Below are 19,342 nucleotides of genomic sequence, written 5' to 3' on the forward strand. Positions count from 1 at the left end.
AGATACCAAAGTTCGGTCGAGGTTAGTATATCAGGTACCGTTCTGAAGTTTTTCAAACTTGAGGTATGAAAATTTAGAATGGCTGAAACATCTGTTACTGTATGGACCATTTTCCCTAATTAATCTCTAGTGCAGAAGACCACAAAATCGAAGACTATTAGATAAGATTATTATTTTCAACTACACTGTAAATAAATACTAATCTTCTTTTGGCTGATACTAATTTTCTAACGATGATGATTTCAAGCACTCTATTTTTACAACTTGCACAGTTGCACTTCATTTTTCATTTTTATGCAATTAAAGATTGGTGCAAGTGAAAATCACTCTTTTTATACATACAGAATATTAAGTTTTATAATATGATTATGTACACACACACAGAAGAAGAGCTTGAAAATTTTTATCAATCAATAGGTAGATAGAAGGTTGGTTGTTTCTCCGCCGATTTTTCTATTCTTTAAGTGTTCCTAGACTCAGGTTGTTGTGGTTGTTGATCTACAGTGACGTTTACTTGGTCAGTTGCTGACTAAAAAAATTATGTTCAATCACCCTACAAATTCAAGAGTGAAAAACAAAATAATTCAACTTAATAATAATTCTCTCCACCATTAGATTTAAAAGGGCGATTGGACAATATTTTCTTGGTCAATAACTAACCGGATGAATATTTATGTGTTGAGCTAACAATATCAACTTCTATTTCAAAAAAACAAGTAAATAAATAAATTCAAAAACCAAAATTTCAAAACCTTTTATGTAATCCGAGTTAGACTGACCTCCTCCGTATCCTCCCTCATAGTCACCGTCGTCGGCGCAAGAACCGTCGTGGTCTTCCGAGTTGCCTTGGACCGCCTGCCATTTTGCGAATTGGGTCTCTTGGGTGGGGGAATAGTTCGTGGCTGACGTAGTCGTCATCGTGAACGGCGTGGCGTCCTTTGGCGCGGAGTCGGAATAAGCACTGAGCTTTTTGGGTTAGAAGGAGAAGAAGAAGGGGTTAGTGAACCGAAACAACAAATTAGGATAAATCCCTTTGCCAAAAAAATAATTATAAAATAGGATAAATCCCATTGAAAACCGAGAGTTTTACTTTTCTTTTTTTTACACAAATGGCTAATTCCTATTGGTTCTTAAAGAACTACCCGCTGGCACGCATGTTCATGATCTTAGTCCCAATAATCACTTCTGTTGTTACCATACTAATGAATTGTTTGTGCCCAAAATTACACGCAATCTTCGATGTAGGCTCACAGTATGTATATACAAAGACAACAGCTATCTCTATAACACAAATGTATGATATCCGGAGGTTTCCCGAACAAAATTTCGGCCAGTAACTTGAACCACAACCAAACAAACTACAAGCATACAATATGAGAGGGGATTGCTTTGGAGGTTTAACTAGCAAAAAACAAGGGATTGGTCTACACATTTAGAACCCACTTGAGTCGACTAACGAGGAATAAGATGCATTTTCATCGGTGATTGTTGCGCTTCTGTTACCAGTTGATACTCTGTTACTAGTCTTACGAATCTGATCTGTGTCAAGACCAGCCATATCATATAACTCGAACCGTTGGAGCTTTGCTGCTTCAGTATCACCTTCCCAGCAGGTTTCTGAAATAATTTCAAGCGCTTTGTCGATCTTGTCTTCTGCCACGAGACCCTCATTTTGCAAGAGAACAAGGTAAACTTGTTCGGCAGAAGCTTTCCGTATCTGGGTCAAGGAAAGCAGAAATAACTTATAAGGAAATAAAACTACAAAGCCCTTCGATAAAAAGAGCAAATGACTTATGAAGGCACGATGCATCCTGAGAAGTAGGCAATGCAACTATGAATGCGATTTTTATTCATAAATGCTGAAAGTTCCACAAACCTTGGGGTAACGATGGCCTAGAAAACGGAGAAGCTGAGAGAAAGCCCGACTATTTATGGAATCTGAAACTGAAGCTATATATCCAAGTATTGCAATGCCGGCATATAGCTTGGAAAAGTCCTTTGATCCTTTTAATTCAACTTCCAGAGAATCCAAAGCACCAGCACAGAAAACCACTGTTTGACTCTGTAAATTGAAATCGAAATCTAAATAAATCAGAACCACGTATATCAGGTGTATAACAGGGGACTGACAGCAATATCATATATGGAACAGAAATCAGTCACATAAGTAAAGATTCAATATGACAAAGGGCTAACCTCCATAGTCAAGAATATCCTTTTGCTGAAAAGAATCTCGATGGTCTGAAATAATAAAGTGATTTCATCAAAATCAACTTGACCAAGCGAGCCACAAAGTAAAATTATAAGCTAGTGGATTTCTGCCAATCATGCATGTGCTCACTGACTAGGTTACAGAAACAATGCAAAGGCATAAACAAAGAAACACAAGAAATTGAAGAAAACAGAAACTATGAAGCTTATCTAGTTATGTGCACAGAAAAAGTGTGCTATATGTTGTGGACAAATAAGAATGTTACTGTAATCAACTGTGATCATGGACAACTAAGAATTGTCAGCCAAAGCTAACAATGTTTATACACGGTTCTGGCATTCTCTTCCAGGCCAACCAATGTTCCAGGGACAACATCTGTCAAAGTCATTGTCTTCTGGCAGACAAAAAACAGAAAGTCCAAACATAAACTCATCTTGCAATTTCAGTAGAATGAGTGGTATATAAAATAGGGAATGAAATGAAAGAAAGAAGGGCTAAAGATAAGAATTCATTTTTCTTAGCAATAGGTTTTATATGTGACTACCTTCAATAAAGGTACAATGACTCTGTCACATCTCCTATAGTGTTCAAGAACCCAAAGCATGTCAGTTGACAGCATATACTCTCTGGACTTTTCATTCTGGTCTTCACTTTTTACCACTTGAAGATACTCTAACAATGCTGTGAGTGATGCCTTCCTCAAAGAATCTTGCAACCCACCAATAGAGATAACTAACCCAGATACCACTGATCTGCTATAACAGCCAAACTGAAGCAATTGCACAAAACGAGGATACGAAAAGGTTGGTACCTACAAGCAAGTACAGGATGCGCTCTCCATCAAAGAACTCCAATGACTCATCAACAATACTATAGAAGTTGTATGTGTTAACTTACCCCCCACTTTAAGTCAGCTTCATTAGGAACAATTTCTTCCAACTTTTTCCTGTGTGGTATGTGTTCGACGTAAGCTACATTACTGTACAAAATTCTCTGTAGCACCTTTGCAGCTGCTTCTCTCAGTTTATCCATCTTCTCTACAGCTTGCTTACATATTCCCCCAACTATACTGGTAGCAAGATTTGCATCAAACAACAAATGTAACTGGAGATTGTCAGCATTGGGCTCCAGCTCAATTGCAGAATCGATTCCACCTGATCTTCCACTCAGACCAATAGAATCTCTCTTGCACAGGATATATGTACATCTCTCAAGACCATTCATAGCAGCCTCGCGGACCCAAGAACCCACATCACCTCTGTTATCCACAGAATAGTCATCGAGAGCTTTCAATAAAGCTGTCATTATTCTATCCTTGATAAGAAGGAACAAAGACATGTCATCCTCGATCAATTGGACTCCAGAATGCTCCTTTTCCTGAGTTAATGCTTCACATACTGAAACAAGCCCTTTGACTGCATTTACTCGTGCTTCCGCGTCTCTATCATCAGGGTTGTCCTGCAAATGGTAAATATCCAATTAGGAGATCATTAGAAATATTCTTCATCCAAAGAGGTTAATCACAAAGAGTTGCACCTCAATTGCACAAGAGTTACAAAGCTTCAGAAGCACATCCTTCCACCTATTGGCAAGAAGTTTGCAGGGCAAAACACCTATTGCCAATGCTGATCCTCTTCTTACAGCCACATTTGGATCAGTCAATAGTTCCAGGTACTTTGATGTTATACTAGCACCTCCAACATCTGCAGCAATTAGATATGCTTGCACAAAGTGCTTCAGAGCTTTAACTGCTGCATCCTGCATAATGGAAAAACTTGATTACAAATTCAGATATCACAAAGAAATAAAAAAGCAGTTAGGTTGAAAACCTAACATTAAGAGAAAACCACCTGAATCTGAGAATTAGGATGTCTCAAGTTCTCATTAAGAGTATCAAGCAAACTGCGCTTTATCTTTTCTGGTAACGACACAGAAGATACAGATATACATTCTATGAAGCGGGAAACAGCTGAGCGCATAATCTCTCCACCTTTCCCGCGATAAAGGCGTGCTTTAGCAATAGCAGGTACAACACCAGCAACACGTTTTTGTTTATCTGTAAGCAACAAGATTAACTAACTTATAATGGTTTATGCAATCACTACATCATATCAAATCCATCCCCTCCCACAACACACTCGCACAAGCAAAAATAATTATAAAAATAAATAAATACCGACAATTGAAAACCAGATGATAAAAAGAAATATTGGAATGAAACACTTACAGTGTCCCAAACTTGGCTAATTTAGCTCCTAGACATTTCATTTCATCTCCCTGTCAACTTTTTTCCCTAAAGTAACCATGGCTTCTAGTAATTAACCAATGATGATCCTCTTCTTACAGCCACATTTGGATCATTTTATTAAAAAAAAATAAAACCAAAAGAAAAAAATGCACCATCTCTACGTCTTTTCTCTCCTTATCCCTCTGTACATGCTTTTCCTTATCCACTTCTGCCGAATCATTCTACAATAGGCCATCAACAATAGCTATTTTCATTAAGGCAAATTAGTTTATTTCATACACTGAGCTGTTTGGAATTTATACATGGGACTATTGTCACACTCCCCTTTCCAAAACTTCCACTCTTTTCAATTTTAAATTGCTCTTTTTTAATAAGTGTTCTTGATGAATTTTTTCCAAAACTAACCCTTATAACATTTCCAGAATATTTTATTCCCATCTAGAGGAGGTGTAGGATAGGAACATTAGTAAAACAGAATTAAATTTTTTTTTTTTTTTAAAAGCATAAAAAGTTGGGAGTGCAATTGTTGAAAAGGGGTGTAAAGTCACTTCCCTTTCTCAAATATGTCAGAAACTTTCTACTACTCAGCTATGCAAAAATCAAAGAATGGGAATTAGTTGGGGATGGACGAGCGTATAAACACTACTATCCTACGGCAGGCCAAACTTCAAATTCCACCTACTCTTGATGAGCTTTTGTTTATATTTCGAGCGGAAAGAGCATAATCACATTGATGTAGTGACTACTATCCTACAGCAGGCCAAACTTCAAATTCCACCTACTCTTGGTGAGCTTTTGTTTATATTTTGAAGAGTCAGAATACTAACCAGCGGAAAGAGCATAATCACATTGATGTAGTGCTAAAACAAGTTCTCCAGTTGCCAGTGTCGCTCCATGGCGCATGCACAGATCAGATGAGAGAGTACAAGGAATTATTTTCTCCAAAGCATAGTTTGCAAAATATTCAGGATCATATTTAACAAGAGAAGAGAGAGCCTCGGCAGCAAGTTCTCTTAAGCCTTTTTCCTGATGACATCAACATTCAATAATTACGTCTAAATTTTCCAGCATATTGAACTTGGTGACACTATAGTAACTATACTAATGGCTAACAATGAAATATATTTCCTGAAAAAAAAAAAAAACAACAACGAAATACATAAGAGTGCGGCAAAACTATAATAATAATAATAATAATAACCTTATACTCTATTCAATGTAAATCATGTGTATAGACACAATTTGCCATCTTCCAACCATTTTTGGCTTTGTTCTTTTCTCTTTTGGTGATGGGGGTCACAAGACCCACAACACAACCACCAGTCTCTCGATGTCCTTGGAATTACTATTATTGCACACTTCACATAAGGGTTAGAAGTTCAGATCTCTTTTCTATTGAAACTTTCACCTTCCACAACAAAAACATTTAAAACTTATTTAGAACTATTTGAGTTCTGAATACGTCTTCTAGTAGCAATCTAAAATAACAAGAGAAAGATAATCTTTGAGATCCAACTTGCTATTGACTTAATTGTTCTGCAAAAACTGAATGGCTGAAAGGGCCAAAAACTCATAATGGACAAATGAACTATGAATTTTATGGGCTGGTTTTATATCTTATTCACACTAAGCTTGTTCCTTACAAATCAAGTGCTAGAAGGGTCACCAACTAGTTTTATGGTGATATATCACATACTTTCTAGTAAAAATGGAGCTAAGATTTCAGGGGGGGGGGGGGGGGGGGGGGGGGGGAAGACTTTTGCAAAACAGTAGGCACCCTTTACAGTTAGTTGAAAAGGACATCAAAGGAACTGAAGTTAGAGCATACCCAGTGACAAATTTTGTTATACAGTAGCTCATCCACAAAGGGATAAAGATATCCCTCATATTGAGCGATAGAGACAGCAACATGAACATAAGAGTTTGCTCGTGAAGAAAGTGAAAAATAGTCTGCAGTGTTCACTATGTCAATTCCATGAGGGTAACTACCCTGTCTCCCAACATTTTCCTGAAAAGCTGCTGCTGCTGCTCTTCTACAATTAACCTAAGCATCATAAAAAATAAAAATACAAATAAATATCAAATGAAAAACCTAAAGCAGAGGTAATAGGAAATAATGGTTAGAATAATATTAATTGTAAATTTTAGCACCTCACGGTCATAGCAGGCCACTGTTAGAAGATGTGGAGCAAGCTGATCCAATATATTTCTCATATCCGTATGATAGTATGCACGGCCAAAAGCCCAACAAACATAAGCTGCAGCATCTCGTACATGAGATCCAACACTGTGTGGACCTCTGCGAATATCATAATGTAGCGCCTATTTATAAATGATCATTAGTTCGTATTGGAACAACCTACTATCTGCTTCAGATTTATAATTGGATAACAAAAGGTTCAAATTTTCAAACAACCTTCACAACAACAGGTACAACTTTAGGAAGGCTGACAGGTAAGAGCAATCCTCTGCGTGCCAATTCAGCCAAAGCTAAGCAACCTCCATGCCATGACCCATCACCCTGTGAAAAAGAAAAATCTCATATCAAAACTACGTGAGTTTCAACTCTGGTACAATTAAAACTAATAAAAGGACATGAAAATGAATAAGTTAAGGCCGTAAAGGTCATCGTAACCCGTGTGAGCATATATTTTACGAGTAATGCATGTTAATATGACTTAGAGATTTCCACCATGGACATCTTAACCAGTCCAATGGTAAAAGTGCAGAACAAGATACTAAAGAAAGCAACCACACTGTACCTCGCCTGGCGAAAACAGCTCCAAAACAGATGATAGGACCTCCTCTGAAAGGGCAGCTGTAAGACGTGAAGTAGTGCGACCAATACCTTTTGCAGCAGACCAACGCACAACAGTGTCCTGCATGGACATGCTATTAGTGACAAGTAAATATCATATAATATATGTGAAAGATAACTTTAACAATAGGAAACTAAAATACAGATGAAATACTAGCAACTTAATGCTCTCTGGTACGACTCAGATTCATGCACATGAAACTCTCTTTTGTGCTTTGACAGAAGGCCAAAACTTACTTAACAGAAGACTTATGGGAAATCATGCACAAAACAGTGGGCTCTCTCAGACAGAAAGAGGATGCCATGAGTATTTCATTCCTTGAGAACATCCAACTATTTTACGCACTGTACCTCATGGATTAACCAAAATGCTGGTAAAAAGGATAATGCCAAGAAACTACACTAAACAATAATTCCTCAGTTTTTATCATACCAGATAAACACCTATGTGTTCTATAAGATGCAGATGGCCACTGCTCCTTTAATGTTCTTATATATTTTTGGATTTTGTAAGTGTGTTTTCAACTTCATTGCAACATCAAATACCTCAGATAACGAAAAATTCATCGAAAAATGAGCAGTCAGAACTCGTAATCATTTCCCTCTATCTCACAAGTACATCTATAACAAATTAACTTGTTATGTACTGTAATTAATAAGAATCAACTCACACTTACATGGAGAACCATTTTAAAACTGCAGGTAGATGATCTTTGTATTTCAATTGCACAACAACAGTTGGTTAAAAGAGCTATATTGTTCTATTTAAGATTGAAAGCATATCCAAAAGGTAAGTACCAAATTAGAAAGCAACTAAGGTTTCCATTAATGAAATTATAGTGAAAGATCAAGCAACTGATCTCTATGTAGACCAACTAAACTGAGAGAACAATATTGACACTTGCCAGTCTTACAACCCAAGCAACTTAATTCAATGTAACCAAGTTCTTATAGAAGTCACCCTTTGAAACATACCGTATCTCTCAGTCCAGTGAGTAACATCTCAATAATCTCCTCTACAATTTCTGGAACATCCATTTCTTCATCTTCCACGCAAGTTGAACTTGGTTCTGAGTTTAAATCCTTGGCATTTGTAGCATCATTGCATTCGCCAGCTTTCCCTGATGCAGACAAAGAAATGTTCTCTCCCAGCGAGTTTGTTTTTCCCTGCATCAAGGAATATGATCAAGGCAAGAAAGCCAACAGAGAAAAGACACATTTCAGAACATATCTGGGCTTCTTTCCAAAGTTCAGTCATGCATTGTATTCCTGAATCTTAATCAATGTAGAGGAACGAAAAGTAAAATTTTGTTTATTTGTCAAACATAAAGACTTTCTGCATGTGCAGCTGCACTTGAAATATGTGTACTTCTAGCTGCAGAATGGCATCAATTAATTGAATTCTTAAGTACTACAAAAATTTTACATATGAACACTGCCACATTCTAAAAGAGCAACAAACAAAATTGAAAAGAACAATACCAGAGGATAAGACATAATTGGAATCCCAGTGGAGATACATGACAAGACAAGACACATATTTATAAAGTTTTACATGTGTAAATGGATACTGGTTAGCTTAAAAATTGGTATGTGGATACTTCTAAAAAATCAAATTAAAAGTTAGGAATTTGAAAAAGAATAATATAGCATTTCTTACCACATAGCGCCAGGAAGGTGAACGATGAGGGAGGCAAGTAAGCCCTATCCTCTGAGTTAATTTCATAAGATACTTGCGAAGCAATGGACTCTTAGCTGCATAGCTAGACTTGATCAACAATGAGATGTCATCCCAGACAATAGGAACCACATCAAGCAAGAGTTTCCGCCCACCAGCCTGTCTACGAAAGATGCATGAGAAATTGAAATTAACCAAGGCAGTATGAATGGAAACCATTTTAGTAAATGTGAACTCTATTAAAAGTAAAAATTGTAGCATCCATAAAATATCCTTCATAACTTAATAAAGTTAAACTTGTCCACAGAAACATGCCAAGTGTTGTAGCTGAAGCCAAAGGGAGCTTCAAGCCTCATGGCTATCATTGAATACATCTAATCATATCCAGTTATCTCAATTACGAAACTGGACTGTAGCTATGAACTGGGCATATAATATAGCAGAGGATGAATATTTAATTGCAGCTCAAGACTTGACAAACAGATTTTGATACGTAAAATGCTTGGTGATTCCTCATTATATTGAGCATAGCCTGATTTACGAAGAGAAACAATGGGTTGGTGGGGCACAATAGTAGCTGTTGGTTCTTAAGAAATCATCTTTTTTAAAATACATTTAAGCGGGAACTACAAAGAAGAATAAAATCATGAAGGAATAACTACGAATTAAGATAAAAAAAAAATAATATAATAAAAAAAAAAAACACCTTGAATATAGCAGCCAGGGCTTCTAAAGCTCCAAGTAAGCGAAAGTGATTCATGACATCATCTGTGAGAGAAGATAGGACTTCATGTGTCCATTCAACGAAGCTGAAGTAGAAATTATATCATAGATAGGTAAGAAAAAGGCAGAAATACAGTGGACAGCATTCAGCTGAAAGTTTGATCAATCATTATTACAAAAAAATGAGAATATTATAATAAGTTGGTACTCTATGGTTACTACTTATATGCATGATAATAGATACCTGGAAAAGGCCTTTGGCATGTCTGGACGTGTTAGAAGCTTTGAGAGCAGCAAAGCAGCTATAGTGCGCATAGGACCAGCATTTGAAAGGTAATCCTTAGATATCCCTGTTATTCTCAATACCAGCGGAGCTGGCTCAAGTTTACCAAGATTACTGTTGTTTGCAATGCTAGTATCAACCGTGGAGATATCAAACGGAACCAACACAAGTATTGAGAGCCACAAAAGTATCACACATTTGGCCTCCATCTCTCCTGTACTTTCCTGCCGCAACGATGATACTGAAGTTGTGTGATGACATTTCTCCAAGAGGGACACAGCAAGTTCCAAGTCAGAAACCTGATGCGGGAAGAACCTGACGACGGCCTTGTACCCGCAAACTGTGACCAGAGAGTAGATAATGATGCATATAGGTTTAATTACTTGAAGAATCTTGTTTGAAGCCACTCCTAATTCAACTGTCTTAGAGCGGACGATAAACATGAGCGGAGAAACAATGCTCTCCAGGTAAGGCTCGACCAATTGACCCTGTTCTTGATACTTGTCCATCTGCATAGAATAGAACAAAATTAAGAAACTATTGTTGCTAAAATTGAAATACTTAGTTGGCAAAGCAAACAAAGAAACCAAATTGGATGATACCCATAATTGCCACAATTGGTCCAACCACAAAACCCTACTCCTAAACCCCAAACCAGAAATTGGATCTATCCCACAAATCCAAAAGAAAAACCAAATCATTTCACACCAACACAAAATGGGTGTTGATCAAAAACCTAAAGGAGTAATCTTTAACAACATAGTTGATTGAAAATGTAGAATCCGCCCTATCTTACATTAATTCTTTGAAAAAAAAAAAAAAAAACTTTGAGAGTGATTTCAAAGTGGGTAAGCGGTAAAAATGCAGAGAAGCAAATGCAGGGGAGAGAGAGTTACAATGGATCGGATCTTGTGGGGAGCGGAGGGATCGGAGACGCGCTTGTGCGAAACGATGTCGTCTAAGATGGACTTGACGAGCTTCCATTCTTGAAGGAAGTACTTTTGGAGCACTGCCTCCTTTGCGCCGTACTCGTCGTCTTCTTCTTCACCCACTCCGACTGCAACTGCCGGCTCCGACTCCTCCTTCTGCTTCTGATGCTTTGGGGCTAAGCCTGCCATTTTCTCTATAGAGACCAACAGTTCCTATTCCCGCCTTCTGAGTTTTTTTTTTTTTTCCTTTCAAGCTATCAGTGAGCTTCAATCACCGTCTCTCTCTCTGTGTTATATCAAATACGGGTACGGGTACGGGTCGGGTCGGGTCGGGTCGGGTCATATTTTGGAATTCGGACTCAATTAGGGTTTTAGACCCAAACTTCTCATCATCTATTTAACGAATCAAAATTGGAATGTACTGATACGTCAATTAAGTTAGATTCGATAAACAAGTAGATAAATGTATTGATACATCAATTAAGTTAGATTCGATAAATAAGTAGATGTATGGAGCAGCCGAGCGTGACTTGATCTTGAATTAAGGTGCATATGTATCAAATTAGTTTAGTTGTGTGTCGATACATTAATGTACTATAGCGTAGACGATCCCATACAACAATATTATCTTCGTCTAATTGCCTTAAAAGATAATATTGTTCTAGCTCCATTTTCTTTTCTGATTTAATTTCTAAGGAATTCGTGATCAATTTCGATCAAAACGGTAAGAAGCAATTGATTTATCATCATCACTTTGGTTTATCATAGCCTGAATTTTTTTTTTTTTTTTGTTCTTCTTCTTTTTTCGTTTGAGAGAACCTGAATTGAATATTAGGCGATGATGAGTTCATGACAAAGATTTCTTGCACATGATCCAAGAGAAAAGTGGAAGAAAGGAAAAGGATCCTTATTTCCCCAAGACCTTGACTTTTGATAAGAAAAATGAAAAGGGAGGAAGAAATTTCCTATCAAGGAAGAGAAGGACAAAAAAACAAAAATAGGGATTGCTGGACGGGGGAGATGAATTTGTACATCTGTTTTGTTAATGTGTTGGGTCTAGATAGAACTTTGGTAAATGAGTTCCCAGCAAAAAAATTTACGTTCTGCACTTTGATATCATTTCATAATAAGAAAATATAAAGCAAAATACATAATAAATTTGTTGGATACACTAAAAGAGTAAAAGATTTAAATAGAAAAGCCAAAGAGTGGAGGTTTTGTTGAACGCACCTCACACGCCATTCTCATAACCTTCCCGTTACCTAACTTTCTCACGGATTGGCCACTGTCAATTCTCATCTTTTCCGGCTTCAATTGTCTACCCAAACTTACTAGTGGCATCGCCGGCCTTTGTCTTCTCCACCCTTCCACCGGGAAGCCGCGGAGGAGTGGATTCAATGTCGATTCAAAGAAAATGTGTGAAGAATGGTGGAGATATCAGTACCGATCTGGAGGCACTCCGAATGGAAGATCTCGACACTACTGTGCAAAACCCTTCACCTCTGCAACCCCAAATGACCTATGCAAGTACACTGAAGAACCTTGTTGATCGCTACAGGCAAACCATGACCGAGGACTTCGAGTTCAATGATGATGACTGCACCTATTCTCAAGGTAAGCATGGCCAAAATGTTTCGTTCTCTGAGAAAATTCATAATAAGCTTGATTTCGAATGGAGGTGCGCTGTTGTTGTCAAATTGATGGGGAAACCCAACTCGACGAACACTTTTGATTTCATGCTTAGAGGTCTCAGAAGGAAGTGGCAGGTGAAAGGCGGTTGGCAGCTTATTGATTTGCCTAATGATTTCTATATTGTGAAATTTAACCTTGAAGAGGACATGAACTATGCTCTGTGTGGAGGTCCATGGATTTTGGCTGGCCAAACTCTTATTGTCAGGAAATGGAGGCCGGATTTTGACCCTATGAAGGAATTCATTAGGAAGATGGTTCTCTGGGTGAGAATCTTTGGTTTACCTGTCAAATTCTTCAAGGACTTCACTGTGGAAAAAATTGGTAAAATCATTGGAGATGTGGTTAAAGTTGACAAACTCACTGTGGGTCAAGCTAGAGGACAATTTGCTAGGGTGTGCATTGAGGTTGATCTTAGCAAGCCCCTGCGTCCTTTTGTTGAGGTTGAATCCATTGCCTATCAGGTTGTCTATGAAGGGATCTCATTGATTTATTTTGAGTGTGGGTGCTTTGGGCATGCCAAAGATAAATGCCCCACTATCAAAGTTACGGATAATATTCATCCCAAGCCACAAACTAGAAACTGTGATAATGAGATGACTATTGCCAATAATGATGAGAAGATGGGGTCTGATGTATGTATGCAGCATGTTGATCCACATGGTGAGGTGATTAAAGAAGATATGGGCCCATGGATGTTGATGAGCTACAAGAATAAAAAGAAAAATGGTGATGCTATCAATACCAAGAAAAACTCTGTTACTGACTCTAGATTTACTATTCTTCAGGATGAGACTGTGGCTGACTCTGATTTTCCTTAAAAGACCATTGATGCACATAATGATGAACAGTCCCCTACCATTGTGAAACTGTGGCAGAGTTTCCAAGAGAAAAAAAAAAAAAAAAGATCCAAAGTCCTACCAAAAACAAGCTTGTATCTACCCCTGCTGGCACTTCCTTTAGTCGACCACCTGACACTGAGAAAACTGCTCACCTCATGGATAAGCCTACTAGCCACAAATCTAAAAACCTGCCAAGAGCCCCAATGAAAGATGTTTCCAATTTAGGAAGTAGCATTGGATCAAAGCCTGACCTGCAGTATCAGAGAAAAACCAAAGGGTTGGTCAATCCTGGTTCCAAACATCAGACTCATGTTTTCAAGAAACTTTCTTTTGAAAATGTGAATTCTAATGTTTTGGGAGATGGGATCTCAGCCATCTTTGGGCATACTCCCCCTGATGAGATTTCTGGCAATACTGGACTACAGAACTCAATTTCTCATGACACTGAGAATTTTGTTGAGAACACTTTTGCTGAGAATAGCATGGTGACCATTGAGAATAGTCTGCCCTCCCATGATGGTGAGGGTCTGGCTGATGCCTAAGTGGGATCTCCCTCCCCTCCCTCTCTGCAGTTCCAATGTTTAAAGCTCTCTTTTGGAATGCCAGAGGTGCAGGTAGTGATAATTTTCGATCTGCTATTGCAGACCTTGTCAAGTTACATTCTATTGATGTTTTAGCTATTTGTGAACCTAGAGTGCAATTCTCAAAGGCCTGCACGACTCTTAATAATCTTGGGTTCAATAACTCAAGGATTGTTGAGGCTCTAGGTTTTTCTGGTGGCCTATGGCTCCTGTGGAATAAAAATAAGACTCAGGTTGACTTCATTGATGACAACTTCCAACCCATTTCTGTTAAAATCACTATTCCTGGCAGTCCTGCTTGGATGCTTTCTGTGATTTATGCTAGTCCAACCCACACTTCAAGGGCTTCTTTGTGGCCTTATTTTGATAATCTTGCTGCTATCACCAACCTCCCATGGATGCTAATTGGAGATTTTAATGAGCTGGTTTCTAGCTTAGATAAGAACTGTGGCCCTTTTACTGGAAGATTTGGTGGCTTAAGGAATTGGATTAACAGGAATGCTTTGATTGATATGGGTTTCAAGGGATCCTGTTACACCTGGAGTAACAATAGAGTGAAGGAAAGACTTGATAGAGCATTTTGCAGCTGCTCCTGGAGGTTTACTTTTCCGGATGCTTTTATCCAACATCTTCCCAAAACAAGGTCTGATCATTGTCCTATTCTCATGCAGCTTTGTTCTAATAACCCCATTAATAGAAGCTCTAGCCCGTTTAGATTTCAAGCTATGTGGTTTTCTCATACAAATTATTCTGAGTTTGTTTCTAACAGTTGGAATGGGTTACATGGGGAGTTTCATTCCAAAATCATGTGTCTCTCTTCTGCTATCTCGAAATGGAATAGAGAGGTTTTTGGTCACCTGTTTCAGAAAAAAAGAAGAATTTTGGCCAGAATTGGGGGCATCCAAAAGGCCTGTGACAAACATGAGAATCCTTTCTTACTCAGGCTTGAAGCTGAACTTATCCATGATTATGAGAATATCCTAAATCAGCAGAATCTCTTCTGGAAACAGAAATCTAGAGATAAGTGGCTGCAAGGAGGTGACAGGAATACCAAATTCTTTCATTTGACTACTCTGCTTAGAAGGAGGAAAAACAAAATTGAGGGCCTGTTTGACAGTAATGGAACTTGGTTTACTGATTCTGCCTCCATGAAAAATATTGTTGTTGATTTTTTCACTAATCTGTTCTCCTCACAATGTGATGAAGGCTCTAGATTCGTTATTCCCTGGCTCTTCCCTGATATTGATCATGAAGATCTCACTAATATTGGTAAACCTATGTCCCTCATGGAAGTTAAAGACTCGCCCTCTTAGCCATTGGAGGACTCAAGGCTCCTGGATTTGATGGTTTCCCTGCTATCTTCTTTCAACATCATTGGCAGCTTTATTCTTTTGAAATCTTTAATGTGGTGTCTAATGCTTTCAGGTCTGGTGTAATTCCCCCTGGTTTAAATCACACTATTATCTCCCTAGTTCCCAAGGTGGATGGCCTCAGCACATGGCCAATTTTAGGCCAATCAGTTTATGCACCACAATTTATAAAGTTATCTCCAAGATCATTGTGGCTCGGATTAGGCCTTTGATGCAGCATCTTATAAGCCCCAATCAGGTCAACTATGTTCCTGGAAGACACATTTCAGATAATATTATGATTGCTCAGGAAATGCTTTTCAAATTCAAAAAATCCTATGGTGCTTTAGGCTTTTTTGCTTGGAAAATGGACCTATCCAAAGCTTATGATAGACTCAGTTGGAATTTCATTGAGATGGTTCTTTATGAAACTCAATTTCCTCATGATTTGGTTAAGCTTATTATGAGCTGCATTACCTCTACCAGTTTCCAAATTTGTTTTAATGGTGAACTGACAAACTTGTTTAAAGCTCAAAGGGGTATTAGGCAGGGTGACCCCCTCTCTCCTTATATCTTTGTCCTATGTATGGAAAAGCTTTCTCATCTGATTAAGTCCACTGTAGATATTGTAAGTTGGACACCTGTTAGAGCATCTCAATCTAGGCCTAAAGTTTCCCATCTTTTCTTTGTTGATGACCTTATGCTTTTTGCTGAAGCCTCCCCTTCCCAAGGTCACACCATTAAGTATTATCTGGATGCCTTTTGCTCTCTCTCTGGCCAAACTGTTGGCTATGAAAAATCTCTCATCTTTTGCTCTCCAAATACTTGCAAAGGATCTGCTTCTGAAATTAGCAGAATTTGTGGTTCTCCTTTGACAAATGATCTTGGAAAATACTTGGGAATGCCTCTTATTCACACCAAAGTGAAGAAGCATACCTATGATAGCTTATTTGATAAAGTTCAAAGTAGACTCTCTAGCTGGAAATGCAAGGTGCTCAGTATGGTAGGCAGACTCACCTTGATTCAATCTGTCACTTCCTCCATCCCAATCTATGCAATGCAAACTGCCAAACTCCCTATGAGCTTGTGTGATCGAATTGATAAGATGAATAGGGATTTCTTATGGGGGACTCAAATGATAAGAAAAAGGTCCATCTTGTGGGATGGGACACTGTTTGTCAACCAAAGAATCTTGGTGGTCTAGGAATTAAGAAAACTGCAGACATGAATCAAGCCATGCTAGCCAAGGCTAGTTGGAGAATTTTTCAACAAGACTCCGGTTTATGGGCCTCCATTTACTCTGAGAAGTATCTTAAAAATTGTTACATCACTGATGATAACTACCTATCCCCTGCTGATTGCTCTAGTACCTGGAGGAGCATCTCTTATGGAGCTGCTTTGATGAGGAAAAACCTTAAATGGAGAGTTGGAGATGGCAAGAAAATTAAATTCTGGTATGATCACTGGCTTTTACCTAATGCATTAATCAATTTTGCTCTTCCTTCAACCACTATCAATATGAATGCCACCATTTGTGATTTCTGGGATGATACTGGTTGGGATGCATTACTCTTAGCTATTGTGGTTCCTAGTGATTTAGTGAACTTAATTATCAATGTTCCAACTGGATTTGATGGTTGTAGGAACGATGTGCTTATATGGAATTCAACCTCTAATGGATGCTTTTCTATCAAGTCTACTTATAACTTTATGTTGGATACTAATAGTCATGGCAATCCTCATTGGCGGGCCATCTGGAAGTTAAGTTGTCCCCCTAAATTGAAAACTTTCATGTGGAGTGTTTTCCACAAAAAGATCCTCACAAATGTACAAAGGGTTAGAAGAGGGCTCACTGCCAATTCTGCTTGTCCCATCTGCAATACTGCTGATGAAAGCATCCTCCATCTATTTCGTGATTGTCACAGGTCTAAAGCCATCTGGAATTCTTTTCTAAAACCTGGCACCATCCTTAATTCATTTTTTCTGGATTGGAACAGTTGGATGGCTGCTCAACTCCATTGCCGTACACTGATAAAGAACAATATCAAGTGGTGTAGCCTTTTTGTCTTTGTCTGTTGGTTCATTTGGAAATGGAGGAATGGTGCACCATCCTCACAAATTTTATTATGCTTGCCTGCCCTGAGAAGATTATCTGGGACTTTGCAAATGAATGGACTGGTGCTCAACTAAAGGCTAACACTGACACCCTGTACATTTACACTATGTTGTCCTGGTGCAGACCTCCTATGAACCACTTCAAACTGAACATTGATGGAACTAGAGTGTCCTCCTTTGGAAGAATTGGTGCAGGAGGGGTCATCAGGGACCACAATAGTAATTGGGTGGATGGCTTTCAAATTAATCTTGGCATTGGAGAAATTTTGGATGCTGAGGCTTGGGGTCTCTTTTTTGGATTAAAGCTTGCCTTAAAACATAACATTGACAATCTTGAGGTTGAATCTGATTCTGCTGTCCTTGTACAGCTTATGCAATCATCAAACACTGGCCTTCATCCCCTTGGCTCTTTGCTTGATGGTTGTGCTATATTTAGGGCTGGGTTCGGTTTGGTACCGATGCTTATGGGCCGATACCATGTACCATACCAACTTATACTGGTATGTAAAAAACTATACCACTACCGGCCACAAAATCCGGTATACCAAGAAGTCGATATACCGATTTAATCGGTAGGTTCGGTACGGTTGAGCTTGTAACTGAGTTTGACATTGGGCCACAAACCAGTCACCAGTACATCATCGATCCCTTCTTCTTCTGTTTTCTCCTTCTAAAAACTTTTCGACCCACATGGTTATGGGTCTCTCCAGTCTCCATACCACACACAGTGATGGAAGAGTGATTGTGGTGAAGGAAGAAGCAACCTCGGATCTGCAACCTCTGCTAAAATCAAACAAAAGTTTCAGACTTTATTCAACACCAACTACACCCAAAACCAGATTTTTCTTCCCAGTAAAGAAAATCAACATAAGCAAGAAAAGAAACTTACTTGAAGTAAAAGAGAGATCCAAGGCCGAGTTTAATTCAGATTCTGGGAAGAGAGCAGAGAGAAGCACTTTACAGGTTGCTATTTTTCAAGAAGAAGATGAGAGACAGAAGAGACGGGGAAAGAAAGAAGAAGAAGTAAGAAGAAAGAAGAAAGAAGAAAGAAGAAAGAGAAGAGAGAAGAATAAAAAAGAAGAAAGAGGAGAGAATTTTTCAAGAAGAAGAGACAGAAGAGACGGGAAAGTAAGAAGTGAGAAGAAAGAAGAAAGAAGAAAGAAGAATAAAAAAGAAGAAAGAGAAGAGAGAAGAATAAAAAAATAAAAAGAAGGAGACAAGAAGAGACAGAAAGAGATGGCAAAAGAAAGAACAAGAAGAAAGAGAAGAGTGAAGACGAGTAAGAAAGAAGATAAGAATAAAATATTAAAAAAATATGAGTATTATACATAAGTTCGGTACGGTACGGTATATCATGTATATATGAAAATCAAAACCATTACCGTATCGTGTATGTGGAGTCGGTATGGTTGTACCGTATCAAGACTTCAGTTACCGAGTTTTCGGCTACCAATTCACTCGACTATGCTTGGATGCGGTTCTTACGGTTTGGTTCTAGAGAATTTGCCAGCCCTAGCTATATTGATGGCCAAATTTCAAATTGTCAAGCTTGCTCACATCTTTAGGGAATGCAATATGACTGCGGATGCCCTTACCAAGAATAGCATTGATCATGAGTTTGGACTGATCACCTTTTATGATCCCTCTATTCACGCTGCCCAAGCTTTCTTAGATGATCTATCTGCTGTAACTAGAGCTAGGAGGACTGGATTTTGTTCCAGTTCTTAGTTTCTTTTGTTGTTTTGTTTGGGTCTTTTAGGCCCCGCTTGTAACCAAAAAAAAAAAAAGAGTAAAAGATTTACTGGGTCTATTTAGCACTTTAGCAGCACCCACCCTGTTAGGTCAGCCTTTAGCAGCACCCACCCTGTTAGGTCA

At 38.4% G+C, this 19,342-nt stretch overlaps 2 protein-coding genes and 1 long non-coding RNA gene across 4 annotated transcripts; 1 reads left to right on the forward strand and 2 right to left on the reverse strand.

Moving 5' to 3' along the window:
* Window positions 1–1,157: 1,157 nt before the first annotated feature.
* On the reverse strand, window positions 1,158–11,145 carry LOC112179672 (tubulin-folding cofactor D). 2 transcript variants are annotated; one of them, XM_024318132.2, is made up of 17 exons: window positions 10,859–11,145; window positions 9,924–10,471; window positions 9,663–9,765; window positions 8,939–9,115; window positions 8,254–8,445; window positions 7,223–7,339; window positions 6,877–6,981; window positions 6,612–6,782; window positions 6,289–6,504; window positions 5,288–5,486; window positions 4,063–4,268; window positions 3,749–3,970; window positions 3,110–3,670; window positions 2,757–3,023; window positions 2,197–2,241; window positions 1,877–2,062; window positions 1,158–1,717 (listed from the first exon to the last, which is right to left on the reverse strand). In XM_024318132.2, exons 1-17 carry the CDS (start codon window positions 11,078–11,080, stop codon window positions 1,433–1,435), a joined length of 3,822 nt encoding a protein of 1,273 aa, XP_024173900.1. In that variant the 5' UTR covers window positions 11,081–11,145; the 3' UTR covers window positions 1,158–1,432. The 2 variants fall into 2 exon arrangements, with proteins under 2 accessions (XP_024173900.1, XP_040366847.1); XM_040510913.1 differs by lacking the exons at window positions 1,158–1,717; window positions 1,877–2,062; window positions 2,197–2,241 and adding an exon at window positions 2,458–2,606.
* A 2,854-nt stretch (window positions 11,146–13,999) lies between these two features.
* LOC112165527 lies at window positions 14,000–18,036 on the forward strand. The gene is made up of 4 exons (XM_024302077.2): window positions 14,000–15,295; window positions 15,429–16,355; window positions 16,466–17,277; window positions 17,592–18,036. Exons 1-4 carry the CDS (start codon window positions 14,000–14,002, stop codon window positions 18,034–18,036), a joined length of 3,480 nt encoding a protein of 1,159 aa, XP_024157845.2.
* A 106-nt stretch (window positions 18,037–18,142) lies between these two features.
* Window positions 18,143–18,561, reverse strand: LOC121050973. Its single transcript, XR_005804593.1, has 2 exons — window positions 18,357–18,561; window positions 18,143–18,247 (listed from the first exon to the last, which is right to left on the reverse strand). It is a non-coding gene; the product is annotated as an uncharacterized LOC121050973 (long non-coding RNA).
* Between the last annotated feature and the right edge of the window lie 781 nt (window positions 18,562–19,342).

Source organism: Rosa chinensis, chromosome 1 (assembly GCF_002994745.2).
Source record: "Rosa chinensis cultivar Old Blush chromosome 1, RchiOBHm-V2, whole genome shotgun sequence".
Lineage (NCBI taxonomy): Eukaryota > Viridiplantae > Streptophyta > Magnoliopsida > Rosales > Rosaceae > Rosa > Rosa chinensis.